The sequence below is a fragment of the Tachypleus tridentatus genome, chromosome 2 (genome assembly GCF_004210375.1).
Source record: "Tachypleus tridentatus isolate NWPU-2018 chromosome 2, ASM421037v1, whole genome shotgun sequence".
Classification (NCBI taxonomy): domain Eukaryota; kingdom Metazoa; phylum Arthropoda; class Merostomata; order Xiphosura; family Limulidae; genus Tachypleus; species Tachypleus tridentatus.
In genome coordinates this window covers 67,771,183-67,787,361 of record NC_134826.1, presented here as the reverse complement: position 1 = coordinate 67,787,361, position 16,179 = coordinate 67,771,183, and the positions used below count along the sequence as shown (strand labels likewise).

General features: G+C 36.3%; 1 protein-coding gene across 4 annotated transcripts; it reads left to right on the top strand.

Moving 5' to 3' along the window:
• Positions 1–1,225: 1,225 nt before the first annotated feature.
• LOC143244102 (uncharacterized) lies at positions 1,226–15,278 on the top strand. 4 transcript variants are annotated; one of them, XM_076488173.1, is made up of 5 exons: positions 1,226–1,535; positions 3,033–3,104; positions 10,539–10,622; positions 10,965–11,247; positions 13,374–15,278. In XM_076488173.1, exons 1-5 carry the CDS (start codon positions 1,385–1,387, stop codon positions 13,462–13,464), a joined length of 681 nt encoding a protein of 226 aa, XP_076344288.1. In that variant the 5' UTR covers positions 1,226–1,384; the 3' UTR covers positions 13,465–15,278. The 4 variants fall into 4 exon arrangements, with proteins under 4 accessions (XP_076344288.1, XP_076344289.1, XP_076344290.1 ...); XM_076488174.1 differs by having other exon boundaries at positions 1,227–1,535; positions 10,965–11,290; positions 13,374–13,428; XM_076488175.1 differs by having other exon boundaries at positions 1,227–1,535; positions 10,965–11,278; positions 13,374–13,407.
• The last annotated feature ends 901 nt before the right edge of the window (positions 15,279–16,179 follow it).

Sequence of the window (16,179 nt, the reverse complement as noted above, 5' to 3'; positions counted from 1 at the left end):
TGAAATCCTTTTCTCCTTAAGAGTTATAGAATTCATTTATAATGAACATCTGAAACAAAACTCACACTTATCCATACTGATAATGTCTGGAAGTCTATACCCACCATAGTCACAAATAAAAAACAGCAAACTTATTACTAACATATATTATAAATTATTAGTTAATCCCGTTATTGTACATTATAACTTGTACTATGTACCAAATGGGTTGTTGTTATCAGTCGACTCAGTAAGGAGTTTTAAAATATGTAACACCATGAGTGGTAAGATACAAGCCAGAAGGAAATATCAAAAGCTATTGTTGTCCAATGGCTATCTAAATGGTTCCATTACTAAAAATATTCAACAGTTTAGACCCAAGATTTTAACAACAAAGAACAGCATAAAAAAAGGGACCACGTCAAAACACTTTAAACCTGTAAGGAACATGCTTTTTATTGATAAACCTTTAACTGTTTATGTTTTAGCTAATATTATTCCTCAAGTGTTAGAAGATTTGAATATTCACATCATACAGAAAGTGAAGGACACACTTACTGGTTCAGCCTTCAGTAGCAACAATTCATTCAAATCCAAAAAAGTGATTTACTAAGACCAATATCTTAGAAAAATCCTGAAAACTTAGAAACACTGTCTGTGAAATGACGTGTTCATAGTGTTCAGCCACATACGTACTTGACTGCAATCGTCCACTACATGATTATTTCAGTGGACATACTTGTGTTACTATTGAACATAACATCAGTGCACACAGTGTAATGAATGAGACATCTTATTGGATCAACTTTCTTGACAGAAATTTCAAGAATCTCTTTCTATTTGGTCCAAATACCCTTTCATTAACAACGTCTGGCTTCTTTAATACCATTATTTTTCTTTATTTTATATTCTAGTATTCATTTATTTTTAACACTTATCAACAGTGACTCTATCTAATCCATCAATACACTTTTATTTACTAGTCCATTATATTGTTGTTAGTTTTATATTCTTTCCAGTTACTATAACATGAAATAAGTTCTGTAAACTGAAACTTTGAGTAGAATAAATAAACATTTATCTGAAGGAGTTTGTGTTTGTCTTTAAAAATGGTTTCCATCCTTCAGTCAGCGTTGAAAATTTTGAAAAATGTTAATTCTGTTTCTAAAATCTGAGAGTTTCAGTATGTTAAGAAAAATAAGAAACTATTATACCTTTCAATAAAGTAATGTTCTGTATTGTGTATAAAAAAGCAATGGAAAAGCAGTGAGACTGTAATATCCTTGAATAAAAGTAATGATCTCTGTTGTAGATAGAAATAGAGGAAACATAAATATTGGATGGTTTGTGAAAGACACATTAAACAATTGAATCCTTTTCACAGAAGCCAGGAAGGTGGTGTGCCATGCATGTACATGTTGCCTGGGAAATATATAAGCATCAACATCAGACCTCTAGTGGAAACCCTCCTCCTGATGTTATACGATCCCCCAGTCACCTATTTCCTCGACCACAGGAGTTCTCCCTTTTAACTTCTCCAGTGCTACCATATTTAGGTAAATATTGGTTGTATGAGTGGTGTAACCTGGCTGGTGGTTTTGGTTTATCACTATTTTATATACATATCAAAACATATAAAATAATCATAAAAATTGTGTAATTATAAATAAATTAGAGTTTAGCATAAAAAATAATACTAAATTAGCACCATGTGGCATTTACTAACCTACTTTGCACTGCAGCTACTAGCAGTATACTTCCAAAGTGTTTAATGCACACCAATAGGCCGAACTGTCTTTGATGCACCGACTGTCACAGATGATGCATATAATATTACTCACACAGTCAGTAATGGCTATGGTAGGTAATGAAACATCACTGTTGGTGTTGGTGAGTCATGATAGGTAACAAAACATTGCAGCTGGGTGTTGGTGAGTCACGGTAGATAACAAAACATTGCAGCTGGATGTTGGTGAGTCATGGTAGGTAATGAAATGTTACAGTAATGAGGTAATGTTTGAGTACATTCTTGCCTGACAGCTAGAAAAACATTGTCAAAATGCTGTAAAGAAAAAGTAGATCATCTTCCAAATATTTTATTTGAAGGATTTTACAAACAGTATTTCATATTTGTAATAAATTTCCTAGAATCTGATATCCTTTTAGTATGATATTAACAAATCTAATGCTGTTGCATCCATTAGTTGCTGTTAACAGGACAGACTTGCACTTTAAAACTGTTGATAATTAAACAATTATCAACTTATCTTCACTTGAGACATCAGGAGAAGTGGTTCGAGACTTTTTTTACAGTTTGATGTAGTCATGGAGAAGTTAGGATATTTCAGTAGGTTTACACTATGATTTCATGATAAATGCTCTCCACTGGTTTATATTGACATGTTACACTGCTCACTTAATGATACATTGTGATTGTAGACACATTTTATGTAATCAACTGTCTGCTGATACTTTCCAATGATTTCTGCCCTTAAATGATGTCGGTATTGTTTACCTCTCGTTGTATTAAGTTCTAATAAAACTTTTCACTTTGTACCTAATACTCTATAAGATGACAAAGACGGTTAGGCCTAGTACGTAGTAACACATTACAGAATTTTAGATGAAAAGTGCATAAAAGCAATGTTCAAGTTGTTTGCTGTACCCCACTCGAGATGAGACCTTTTACTGAATCCTGAAGTCGTTGACATCTAGCAGCTGTTTTACATTCTATTTAATTTGCTGCCTAAGTAAATAAGTGATTCCACATTTTTAATAATGTTTAATAAATATGTACAAGAATGGCTAACATAATTTGTGCCAAATAAAAACATGTATCTATATAAAACATTGGGATATTCTTTTAGTTTCAGCTACAGAAGTCAGTTACTTGGTTTAATGACCTTTATTGTCAATCAGCAGTTACAGGTGAAATGTGTAGCGTTATATATGGAGAGTTATTTTACAGTAAGCATAATAAGCACTAACTATCACCTGATTAAATATTTTAATATTATAGGGTAATGTTATTAAAATGTTGGCATTTGTTTCAGATTCCTCTCATGGAAGAATACCACATGTAGGCGTACCTATAAACAGCATTGTCACTTCAGCAGCTAACATAGGTAGAGTAACAGTACTTCAAACACAATAAAGTTGGAGTAATAGTTTTGTTAGTAACCTATGGAACTGTATAATTAATTAAAAATCCATAAAAAAAAAGTAGACCAGTTCTGATTTTAATAATTACAACCCCCAGTACTGAGTAATCATCAGGTAAGAGTTATGTTGTAAAGAGTTCAACATTGTAATTTATAAAATAAGAATTTTCCTTCTGTGAGAATTGTATTTTGGAACTAACACTAACATTACATTTGCTTATTGGGGTTTAGAGTGCTAGAAAACTTGGTTGAACCACATTTGTTTTATCCTGCCATCTTTAGGGTTTTAATGTAGTGTAAAATTAATAACCAGATATGTTTTCTTTTTGTAAAGCATTGAGACTTGTATTTCATTGTTACAAATCCAAGTATTAGACTGTTAATGAGGTTCAAATATCAGATGTGAAGAATTGTAAGGAATGGTTTAGGATGAAATAAAATATTTCTTTGCCACTTTAACTTTAATGTTAAGTCAGTGATTATTGTTATGGACTGAAATTCTGTGTTACCTTTACTCTGCACTTTGGGGCCATAGGTGACAGTCAAATCCAACTGTTCAGCCTAACTAGAGTTGACAGTGGTGTTGACCACCTGCTTTTCTTCAAATATTCAAATATGGACAACTAGTGCAACAAGCCTACTTGTAGCTTTGAGAGGAACAACTGGACAAACTATTTCATCCCATGGTCATTCAACCCTCATGGCAGAGTGTCATTGTAAGAAAAATTGCTCACTGTCCTCAATTATACTTGTTATTCAACATTTTAGAAAGGGTATCATCCTCCCAAGACCCAAAATAATAATAAAAATAAATTCATTTTCTGGGTTGGATTTAATGTACTTCCCAAGATGATGCCTAAAACTTCCTAGGTGTAAGAAAGAAGTATCATCAAACAGCTGTTATTTCAAATCATCCAAAACCAGTATTAATTTTAAGTTCTAATCTTCATGATTCCGTGATACTGCCCCTCGGTGTGGATTCCAGTACGTGGTGAGAGAACCTCCCGGGGGAAGGTTCTGTTCTGTCTGTTTACCTCATCTGGGATCTAAACATCCATCCACGTGTTTGCTGTGCATGGCGACCCATGAAGGGAAGGAGAGGATCCTGGTGGTTGAGGAGTCCAACCCTAACATACCACTTTAGAGTTGAATTCTTGTAGTCGAGCAGCCTTGGGCTGGTTTACTAGAGCTAGGGTCAACCAAGTACCAGTGTTGGATGTTCTCAACAGGTGTTGTGGACATTGTATCTGATGCTGGTGTTTGGGTATAGTGCTCACAAAACCCTGGTGTTGCTGCAGTGTCCTTGTTTGACATTGTAGTGGGTCCTCTCATAGAGCTCCATGGTGGGTGGGGTCAGTGGGCACTGAAATATCCCTTTTTTATTATTATGGATTCTCCAAATAAAAACTTAAACAAAATAGTGAAAAAAACAGTCCATAGGTAAACGACCACGTCTTGAAGTTTCTGAGCAGCAATCTTCAGCATCTGTACCGCCTGTTGTACCTCATTTTCTCTACATTCTCTTTCAGAGAAACCTTTAGGGCAAATGTCCCCCTTTTTTATTCAGAAGGGACTGGAAGGACTTGCTGGCTCTCCAAAGTCAGTAAAGAAGCTTGGATCTGGTGACATTGGTGGAAACATCTTCATCTCAACACAATAAACTCCTCTTTCAAAAGCAATTGGGGATGTACCTGTTGAGGTTACACCTCATGCTACTTTGAATTCATCACGAGGAGTTATTGTTGAGAGGGGACTTGAAGAACATTCCCGATTTGGAGATTCTTGCTGGTTTCTCCACCCAAGGAGTTTCTGCAGTGAGGCATATCTCCACTTGTAAAAAATTGAGTTGCCATGCAGACCAATGTCCTTATTCTGACATTTAGATCACCATCTTCACCTGTCACCATCAAGGCAGGTTATCTTAATTGCAGGGTTACAGCCATACATTCCAAACCTTCACAGATGTTTCCAGTGTCAGCAGTTTGGTCACTCAAAGATGTCATGTTGTGGTTCCTTGACGTGTGCTTGTTGCAGTGGCAAGGGCCATGATACCTATGAGTATGAAACGGACCCTTATTGCATCAATTGCAATGACTCTCACTCATCCTACTTTCATTCCTGCCCTAAATGATTGGAAGAAAAAGAGGTGCAGCATTTTGAAAATGATTCATAACATTACTTATCCTGAGTCTTGAAAGTTGCTGTCCACTACTTCATCGTGGATGTATGCTGCTGCACTTCATTTCACTACTATAGTGTGAGTGCAGATGGATCTCTCTGTGCCTCCAAAAGAATCATTCTCAAAACAAATGAAACATCTTTTGATCTCCATGGTTAAAAAAGTTGACAAATCAATTTTAATACCCATCTCTGTCCATCACATACATTCCAGCAAATCCCAAGATCCACTTCCATTGGTTCTGTGTATGGGCGTTTCCTCAGGTACATATTATTCTCCCACATCAAGATGCAAAACAATCATTTGTTCACGTCTGTAGTCACTGGAATCCTCTTCCAACAGCAGAGACCTGCCTAATCAACCCAGGGCAGGATCAATGGAGGTCAATAGACCCCCTTCAAATAAAAAAACAGTAAAGAAAAAAAAGACATGGTCATAAACAGAAAGGTTTTCCACCTAAAATGGCTGCCTTGATACAATGGAACTATCTAGGTTTACATTTTAATCTGGATGACATCAAAACACTGATTACTTCCTACCATTCTGTATGTCTTTCCTTACAGGAAACATTTCTGAAACCTGCTGATACAGTCACCTTTCGGCAGTTTTCTTTGTGCAGAAATAACAGGCTGTATGATGGACAAGTGCACGAAGGGGTGGCACTGTTGGTTGATCAGCATGTACCCACCGTGTCTTTGCCACTTGACACACCATTGAAGGCCGTAGCCATCTGTGTTTTTTGGGTTGCACCATCATTGTTTGTTCTCTCTACCTGTTGCCTGGAGAGACATATGATCAATTAGACCTTGATGTTCTCATTGAACTTTTTAATCCTGGGGGACTTTAATGAACATCATCCCTTCTAGGGAGGTGCTGATATTGATAGGAAAGTTTGCTCTGTAGAGAACATGCTCTCTGATCACAACCTTTCTCTTTTCAATAGCAGTTCTTCTCCTTATTTTCACCACCAAGTCAGTCTTTTACTGCTATTGATCTCTCAATTTACTGCCCTTTACTATTCTCTCATTTTTCATGGAGGGTTGACAATAATCCACAAGGCAGAAATCATTTTCCTGTAATTTTAAGAGAGTTTGGCTATTGTCATTGCCACCCAATCCGTGTGCCCACGTGGAAGCTGGATCAAGCAACCTGGCACTCTTTCATTGCTCTTGCAAACTTGATCCTGCTGTCATCTGTAAGCCATCAATAGACGACTGTGTGGCAGCAGTGACTGACTGTATTATACAAGCAGCTGCTCAATGTATTCCTAAAACTTCGATACGTTTTCCACGATATCCTCGTCCATGGTGGAATCCTGCCTGCCACATGGCATGGAAGGCTCAAAAACGAGCCTGGGATACTTTTTGTAGGTGTCGCACACTCTTGCACTACCTCGCTTTCCAGCAGGCCCGAGCACATGCTTGGTGGGTAAGATGTTAAAGCCAGAAGGAATCTTGGATTAAGTTCACAAACAGCATATCTTCAACCACCAGTTCCAAAGACATATGGGACAAGATTCGGAAGTTCAGTGAGCAATATAATTTTGTCCCTTTTTTGATCTTGCTTTCTGGTAAACAGGAAGTAGCTGATACCCAGAGCATTGCCGATACTCAAGGTGAAAGCTTTCTCAGGTTATCTGGCATTTCTGCTTCTTCCTTCACCTTCTTAGCAATCAAGACTCGGGCAGAGGGATCACCTCTTTCCTATGGCTGTAATTGTCCCTTTACACTGGTGGAACTCAAAATGGTTCTTCATAGGTCTGGCAGTACATCATTCGGACCTGATGATGTACACTATGAAATGCTACGCCATCTATCTCTTGTTTTTAATCAGATCTGGCAGGAGAATATTTTTTGATGCCTGGTGCCAGGCTATTGTCCTACCTTCCACTAAGCCTGGGAAGGATCCCAAGATTCCTTCAAACTACTGTACAGTTGCTTTGATGAGCTGTCTCTGTAAGACCTAAGAGAGGATGGTTAATGCTCATCTTATTTGATTCCTCAAATCAAACAACCTCCTCTCGCACACCCAGTGGGGGTTTCGACAACAGCGCTCCACCATGGAACACCTGATTTGACTTGAAACATCAATCAGAGAAGCCTTTCTCAAACAGCAATATCTTGTATCAGTATTCTTTGACATTGAGAAGGCTTATGATACAACATGGAGGTATGGCATTTTGCGAGACCTCCATATATATGGATTACGTAGCAATTTGCCCATTTTTATTAAAACATTTTTTAATGGACAGGAAATTCCAAGTTTGTATGGGTTCAACACTTTCTCGTTATTTTCTACAGGAACTTGGAGCCCTTCAGGGCTCTGTTTTAAGTGTCACACTTTTCAGTATAAAGATTAATGGCATCACTGAACAACTCCCTCTTACTGTTGCAAATTGACTCTATGTCGATGACTTTCACATCTCATGTCAGTCATCAAATGTGAGGTATATTGAGAGGCAGCTACAGACTGTCCTCAGTCATTTACTGAAGTGTACAAAAAAAAAGGCTTTAACTTTTCTCTCTCTAAAACCATACTCTTTTGCTACCAATGGGGTATTCACCTTGATCCTAAACTCCATATTGGTTAAGTTGTGCTGCCTGTGATCCCGGAAACAAAGTTCTTGGGGCTTATCTTTGATTGTAAGCTGACCTTTATACCACATGTCAAGCAGCTATGGGTCAAATGCACAAGAGCATTGAACATCCCCCATGCCTTTTCTTCCACTACTTGGGATTTAGATAGATGTTCTATGCTAAAGATATATATAGTGCTCTTATTTGATCTAAACTCAACTATAGATCACTGGTCTATAGCTCTGCCAAGACCTTGGCCTAAAAGATACTGGACCCCATTCATTACCAAGAACTTCGGCTCTGCACATGGGCCTTCTGCACTTCTCCAGTACATAGCTTATACATAGTCTCATGAACCTTCTTTGCACCTCTGCCATTTGCAACCATCTTTAGTATGTGCTTTTAGACTTTGTTCCTTATCAAAGCATCCCACCTGGGGTTGTGTTTTCTTTCCTCAGTGAGCCATACTTTTTCAGAACAGATGATCTGCTATTGCTCCTATTGGCCTTCGTATCCAGGTGCAGTTGGATAAATTGGTTCTGTCCTTGGATAACATTGCTGTATCCACTGGTCAGCCCATCCCACCATAGCTTTTTACAGTCCCCAAATGTGACCTATATTTAAGTCAATGAGAAAAGCAAACACTCCAGATTGGAAATACTGTCTGTTATTTGCTGAACGTCTTTCAAACCATCCTTCCATTCCTATTTATACTGATGGTTCAAAATTAGGTGGCTGTGTGGGCTCTGTTGTAGTTTGGTGATTGTGTGCAGAATCCCCCTCTACAACTTCTGTGTTCACTGCTGAACTGTATGCCATTTCTCTTGCCCAGGATCACATAGAAGCTAAGCAGTACTCAAACTGCACTATTTATACTGACTTGCTTAGTTCTTTACTGGTCCTGGAATCGCTTCATGTTAATTCACACTCTGTTCTTGTTGATATTCAAAACCTATTGGCCCATTTCTTGTTAACATATACTTCTATCCAGTTTTTTTGGATACCTGGCCACGTTGGTATTCATGGGATCGAGCTTGCTAACACTGCAACTAAATCTATCTGCTATGGCACTGTCGCTCCTGTGCCTGTTCCATACATGAATTATGATCCTGTATTCAAGGCTCGTCTCCGTGCCAGCTGGCAATCAAATTGGAATGCGCAATGTAAAAACAAGCTTTTTTAAATAAAACCCTTTATTGGACTTTGGGTGTCTTGCTTTTGTAAGGATCGGAAAGAGGAAGTTGTTCTAACTACACTATGCATTGGTCACAGTTTTTAACTTATCATTTTCTTTTATCTGGAACTGATGCACCAATATGTAGTCTGTGTAACACTCAGGTCACAATAAACCACAATTTAATTTCTTGCCATAGTTACGACTCTCAACGATGGCACCATTTTAAACATGTTCTATCCCAAGGTTTGCCCTTAATGTTAGACAGTGTTATTGGTGATGGTGACACTGTTCACCTTGGAAATGTTTATAAGTTTTTTAAAGGCCATTTAAGTTTTTTAATTTATAAATTAGAGCTTTTGTAATGTGACTCCATTTTAAGGATCAAATTCATCCAGTTCGATTTGAAATTGGAAAATGGCAATAACATCAAATAACTCGAAACCAGAACTGGAAAGGCCAGCTTCAGGTGACTAACGCTGCTCTTTGAACTACCCGTTAGTCATCCTACAGAATTAGTATTAAAATTATGCTACAAGTTTTTTAAAACTTTTATTACTTTACTTTTTGAAAATGGACATTATGTCAAATAACTTGGAACCAGGACTGGAAAGGCCAACTTCAGGTGACTGACAGTGGTTTTTGTACTTACCTGTTAGTCTTCCTGACGAGTTATGATAATTACAGTTATGCAACAGAAAGTCCTTTACAACTTGTATTACTGTAGTTTTTCTCTTAATGCTGTGGACTAGATGTAAACATTGGTTTTATGCTATTTATGTTTTTTTAAACTTTGTGTTATTTTTCCTTAATTTCCTTTTACTAAATTCAGTTTAATTTTAACTTTTTTACCAAATGTTTGGTGCAGATAACCTCGCTGCTTTGTGTCATAAAACACCAAATCTATAACCAACCAACCAAATGGGATACTGAATACTTATTTCAATTGTTGTTTTTCTTATAAATATTAAAAAATTAACTTTCAGAATTAAAGTAACAGAATATAACTAAATGTATTTTTGTTTAAACATTAAGCTTAAGGGTGAACTTTATCAAATGAGACTGTGAAAGTGGCCTATTGATTGCTCTGTAGATTAAAACAGCATCTCTTTCTACAGTTTTGTGAAAGTGCCCTTCCTTTTAATTAGCCTGTTAATTAAAACAACATATTTTGTTTTACAGTTAAAATTTCATTTCTTCATTCCTCAAGATAACAACCAGTTAAAATAAATTAGTATTGTTAAAATATGAAACAGAAATGTGGCTGTTAGACTTCTTTAGACAGTAGTGACTGTTTTATCTCTTTCCCTAGACTAGATTTGACAGATTTACAAATATTAAAAAGTCATATCTGGGTGTAGGTAAATGGATGCTTGGTGAAATGAGTGAAGGTAGCAGTGATGGGCCAATTGCTACAATCCTTGTTATCCCTAATATGTTAAGATATAAAGTTACTGTTCTCTCTTCAGGTGGTGTTTCATCCTTTGTTCATACTGGCTATCATGGATTTGTGAATGATTCTTCCAATTCTTACCCAGAATTTGGAACAGCAGGTTTGTATCAAACATTGGTACACCTTATAATGTAGTAATTATGGAGAAAAATAAAAGTTTTCAGAGTTTTAATGTCTATTTTGAGTAAATGTTATGTCAAACACAATGATAAAAGAGATTCTTGCTTCCTTAAAAATATTTAGCTATCCTTAGATTGACTTCAAAATGTGCATGTGTTTAGTCTTGTGGAAAGTAACTGGTTATTGTACATGGTTTGAATAAAGTTTTGTTAAAGTATTAAATTTAGTGATTATAATTTTGGAATATTTGAGTTGTAGTGGGTAGTTTAGCACAAGTATTTCATGGTCTTATGTTGTATAGATTTTGCTATTGTGTTTGCAGGGGCTGCTAATTCAGGAATGTTTGGCAGTGTAGATCTTACCACAACAGGGCATCCTACTGTAGTAAATCAGGACCCCTGGAATCGACTCCATTCCTTCAGACCCTTACAGCCGGATGAAAGTGTGACAAGTATTGCCCCCTGTGGAGGACTTAAGGCAGAAGCACATCAAGAACCTGTAAGAATACAATGGCAAGAGAGAAACTTAGATCAGGAACAAGAAAAGGAAAAAAACAGAAGAGTAGAGGTAGAAAAAGAGAGAAAAGTAAAGGAAGATAAAGAAAGGTGAACCTGGTGGTGAGAGTATGTGTGTAAGGTGAACCTGGTTGTGAGTGTGTATCCTTTATATCAAAAAACTAATATAAAAGTATACTGTTAATATGCTTATTATTCTAACAACAACAAAAGTCTTGTTTATCTTTCACTTTGAAAACAATCTACAAGTGAAGCTATTATCATTATAAATCTTTAAAACTAGGGTCTAACTCTTGACTGCTGGAGTAACTAAGTTTTCCAAGTACTGTAACTGACATATCAAAATGGATAAAACTGGGGTCTAACTCTTAACTGTTGAGTACCTAAGTTTTCCAAGTACTGTAACTGACATATCAAAATGGATAAAACTAGGGTCTAACTCTTAACTGTTGGAGTACCTAAGTTTTCCAAATACTGTAACTGACATATCAAAATGGATAAAACTAAGGTCTAACTCTTGACTGCTGGAGTAACTAAGTTTTCTAAGTAGTGTAACTGACATATCAAAATGAATAAAACTGGGGTCAAACACTTGACTGTTGGAGTAACTAAGTTTTCCAAATATTTAACTTCCTTCTTTTAGTCACTGTTCTGATATGATACATAGAATCATTCCTGAAGAAAGCTTTTACTCAAAGCACTAGTTAAAATAAAAAGTAATTTTATTTAAGATGCTAAATATAATTATTTCCTTCCTATTGCTTATAATACTAATTTTACGAAGTAAAAGTGTTTTATCTGCAAAAATACGCTTTAGAGTCAGAGAAGACATTGAACACTGAGGCTCATTGTTTTCAAAGGTTACTAGGGAAGACATTGAACAATAAATCTCACTGTTATCGATGGTTACCAGGGAAGACATTAAACACTAAGGCTTGCTGTTTTCAAAGGTTACTAGGAAGACATTAAACAGTAAACTTCACTGTTATAGATGGTTGCCAGGGGAGAAATTGAGCACTAAGGTTCACTGTTTTCAAAGGTTACAAGAGAAGACATTGAACATGAAGACTCACTAGTTTCAAAGGTTACCAGGGAAGACATTGGATATTACAGCTAACTCATCATTTTTTAAGGTTACCAGGAAAGACATTGAACACTATGGTTCACTGTTTTCAAAGGTTACCAAGGAAGACATTGAACACTAAGGCTCACTGTTATCAAAGGCTATCAGAGAAGGCATGAACACATTATCAAAGCTCATAGCTGTTGAAGAAACACCCTGTCTGCAAGGTGTTGTCCTGTAGTAAGTGGATGCAGTGCAGATAGCCTAGCTTTGCAATATGATGAGAACAAAAACTACACACTGTTTCATTACTAAAATAACAAACAACAAACTATAAGTAATACTAGTACACAAGAGTTACTGAAAACTAGCAGATATCTGGTACATTTTTTAAAACTGTTGATAAATAAATATAAATTTTACAGTCAAACAAATCACTTGGAATCAGACCGGAAATGCAACATGTTTGTCTAGTGGGCCATTTATAACCATCTCTTGTCATTCCATGTGTTATTTGAACAAGTTGCATTGCATTCGTTTTTGAGTAAGAGAAACTGTCTACCATGCAATGTTGGCAAAAATATTTTGTTTTTGATGCAGTTTGTATATTCAGTACAATAGAGAACTCAGCTTTGCTAAGTAGCTGCAGAGATTTCTTGTGCTGAATGTCACTGTTCTTAATAAGTGTTTGTTTCCTAAGATTAATTGCTAAACACGTACAGAAACTGACAGGTCAAGGTTTATATCAGTATGAAATTTAAGAATTGTCAAAACTGACTAATTTTCTTGTAATATAATCTTGAAAATAAGCATTTTTGTATCTATATATTTGTGTGTGTGTGTGTGTGTGTGTACAAATATACACACACATACAATATTTTCTTTGTACAATTACTATTTCAGGAGATACATAACTTGGCAGTCATTTGACTATTATATATGTTTTCTCTACATGCAGTGGAATAGTGAGCTGTTATTGCTAAAAATGAAAGATTGTTTGTTTCCATTGTTACACACATATCTTCATTATAAGAACAAATAGTTAATAGTCATATCCGAAACTGTTGCTGTTTTAAAGTGTCTTTGTATGATTAGTGTTCCCAGTTACTGATGTACCACATTTTCTTTACTGAGTGACTTTTGTTTGTTTTAGGGACAGGGAAAAACGTGGTTTTCACCATCTTCACAACATCAATGGAATCAGGAAAGGGAGAGTCATGGAGACAAAGAACCAAGAGAAGTGAGAGAAACTTCAAGATCTCCAGTTCAAGTACATAAACACAACGTCAAGACTGTAACTAATTTTACCACCCCAAAATCAGACATTAAAGTTGAAGAAGAACAAGACATGCCATTGAATTCTAGCTCTGGAACAACAAATTCTGTTGTTTCAGAACATCAAAGGGCAAAAACAGTGGAAAGTACTGAATCTCAAACTTCAGATAATTACTTGCCTCAAAATATGCCTCATCCTCACTTCAGTGCCATAAATAAAACACCTACACTACAAAGTAATATTGGATCACTGTCTATATCACATTTGGAACAACTGCCACTTCCCTATACATCATTACCATCCAAACCAACAGTTTCTATGACCAACAGTGCACCTGTTGAAACTCGAGATCCATACAGACTGCTAGGTAATTCCCAAGGTTGTGGTCATGATCAGATCTTCCATCGATATTTTTCACTACATTCTGTGATGCCTTTCCTGCCGTACGGGCCCGTTTCAGGAGACCGAACATGCTCAGCGCCTTCCGAATGGTTTCCACGCCCCAGATATTGCTTCTCAAGTAGAGAGACGCAAACTTCATCCTTGCATCCTCAGACAAAACGATTACTCGTTTCTTTATGCATCTCATGGAATCCTTCCCTTTGTGTCAACTGGTAGCCTATATCCTCCACCAAAGAGTCCTTTCTTATGTGGTGTAACCAATAGTGTGGCAACAGTTAAGAATAAAAAACTGTTCACCAGGAAATCCTCTTGGTTCCATTCCACCTCCTCCACTGATTTCTTTAGAAAATGATGTTATTCAGAATCAATGTAAGAGTAGAGACCCTTCTGTAATCCACTCTACCAGCCCATCAGCCATATTAGAGAATTCTCACAAAACGTCTTATGGGATAGAGAAATGTGAATTGAGATTGCAGCCAAAAGAAGCAGGCTACCAGTCTAGGTAACAGCAGGAAAAAACAACAATGTACACATGCAAGCACTTTGAAAAGCTTCTCTGTTCCCACAGTATTTGTGATGACCTGTTCATACAACAATGCAGTCTTTCTTCAATCCACATTGTTTAGGTTCTCTGCAGCTAGTTTGACTTTCATACCACAACTAAATGTAATGTTGGATTACATTCTACAACTTATCAAATGTTACATATTTGCACAAGGAAATCTTTGGTGCAGCAACTGGTCAAGTCAAGTAGAAAGATTCTTGACATATGGAAAAATTGCCTGCTACCAGATGGTTCTATAATTGAATAAAAGGAAAGCATTTTCACTTCGTCATTACAAAGTTGGATAATGTTGTTTGTTTTGTTACTTGTTCAAGGTTAGAGCATCTTATGTTGTTAGGGATTAACTCATGTAACACATCCAATGTAAAACATTCATAATTTTATCACTTTCACTGTTTCTATAAATCACCTGCGGGTTTCATAATATTAGGTGAATGTATTAACTTTCTAACTTGAGTTTGTTGCCTTTTTTTCTCATTTTATCGAATGAAAACTTGTTACAATGAGATTCCACCTGATGTTTATTTATAAAATATTTTATATAAAACACTGTGAAATTCCACCTGTTTGTTTGTAAAATATATTATATAAAACACGGTGAAATTCACCTGGTGTTTGTTTGTAAAATATCTTATATAAAACACGGTGAAATTCCACCTGGTGTTTATTTATAAAGCAGATTTTTATATAAAACCTGTTCTCCAAGGATCTTTTCTTAATACTAGAATCCAAAAGGAGACACCAGTCAATAATTTGTACAGTGAAAAAACGTTTTTATTCAGTGTATACTTTAAATAAAATGCTTTGAAAAAGTGTCCAGTTCCATTTTATCCTGTTCTATCAACCGCATAACATTGATAGCTGCGAAAGTTATCTTTAAACGCTTTTAAATAAAAAATACATGTACACAAAAATAAAGAACAGCCTAAACACACGTTAAAATAGAAGAAAACAATATCCTGTAAACACGATAAGATTAGTAGTAGGTACAACTTTATTTTTTTCGACAATTCCCTGGTATTGGAGTTTTATTTTCCTTTAAAAGTGTTCGTTTAATAATTTTAAATATCGGGAATGACATAATATTATGAGCTCAATCTTAAGTTATCATACAATAATTCCAGTGGACTTACTGACTTACCTTAAAATATTAGCCACAAATGGATTTGTTTGTTTGTTTTGGAATTTCGCACAAAGCTACTCGAGGGCTATCTGTGCTAGCCGTCCCTAATTTAGCAGTGTAAGACTAGAGGGAAGGCAGCTAGTCATCACCACCCACCGCCAACTCTTGGGCCACTCTTTTACCAACGAATAGTGGGATTGACCGTCACATTATACACCCCCACGGCTGGGAGGGCGAGCATGTTTAGCGCGACGGGGGCGCGAACCCGCGACCCTCGGATTACGAGTCGCACGCCTTACGCGCTAGGCCATGCCGGGCCACCACAAATGGAACAAAATCTCGAAACATGCCCCAGAATAATTGTATTTGTATTACTAATGAATTGGTAAAATGTAAATAAACCATGCATAGGATTTTATTACAATGAATATAATAAAGTACTAACAAATTTCATTGTAAACAAAGATATATTTCGTTTTGTCTAACGTTACAATGAAGGTTATTGTATAATAGTTTTCATTGTAGGTTTATTTGTAGCTCCATCTACCATGAAGGTTATCATAGAATATCTTTCATTGTATATTAATTGGTAT

What these genes read in the sequence shown, in the direction of transcription:
- LOC143244102 (XM_076488173.1), top strand. Translation starts at nt 1,385, where the DNA reads ATGCATGTACATGTTGCCTGGGAAATATATAAGCATCAACATCAGACC. An exon ending in CCCAGAATTTGGAACAGCAG is followed by an intron (nt 10,623 to 10,964) that starts GTTTGTATCAAA and finishes TTGTGTTTGCAG; the next exon opens with GGGCTGCTAATTCAGGAATG. An exon ending in GTAAAGGAAGATAAAGAAAG is followed by an intron (nt 11,248 to 13,373) that starts GTGAACCTGGTG and finishes TGTTTGTTTTAG; the next exon opens with GGACAGGGAAAAACGTGGTT.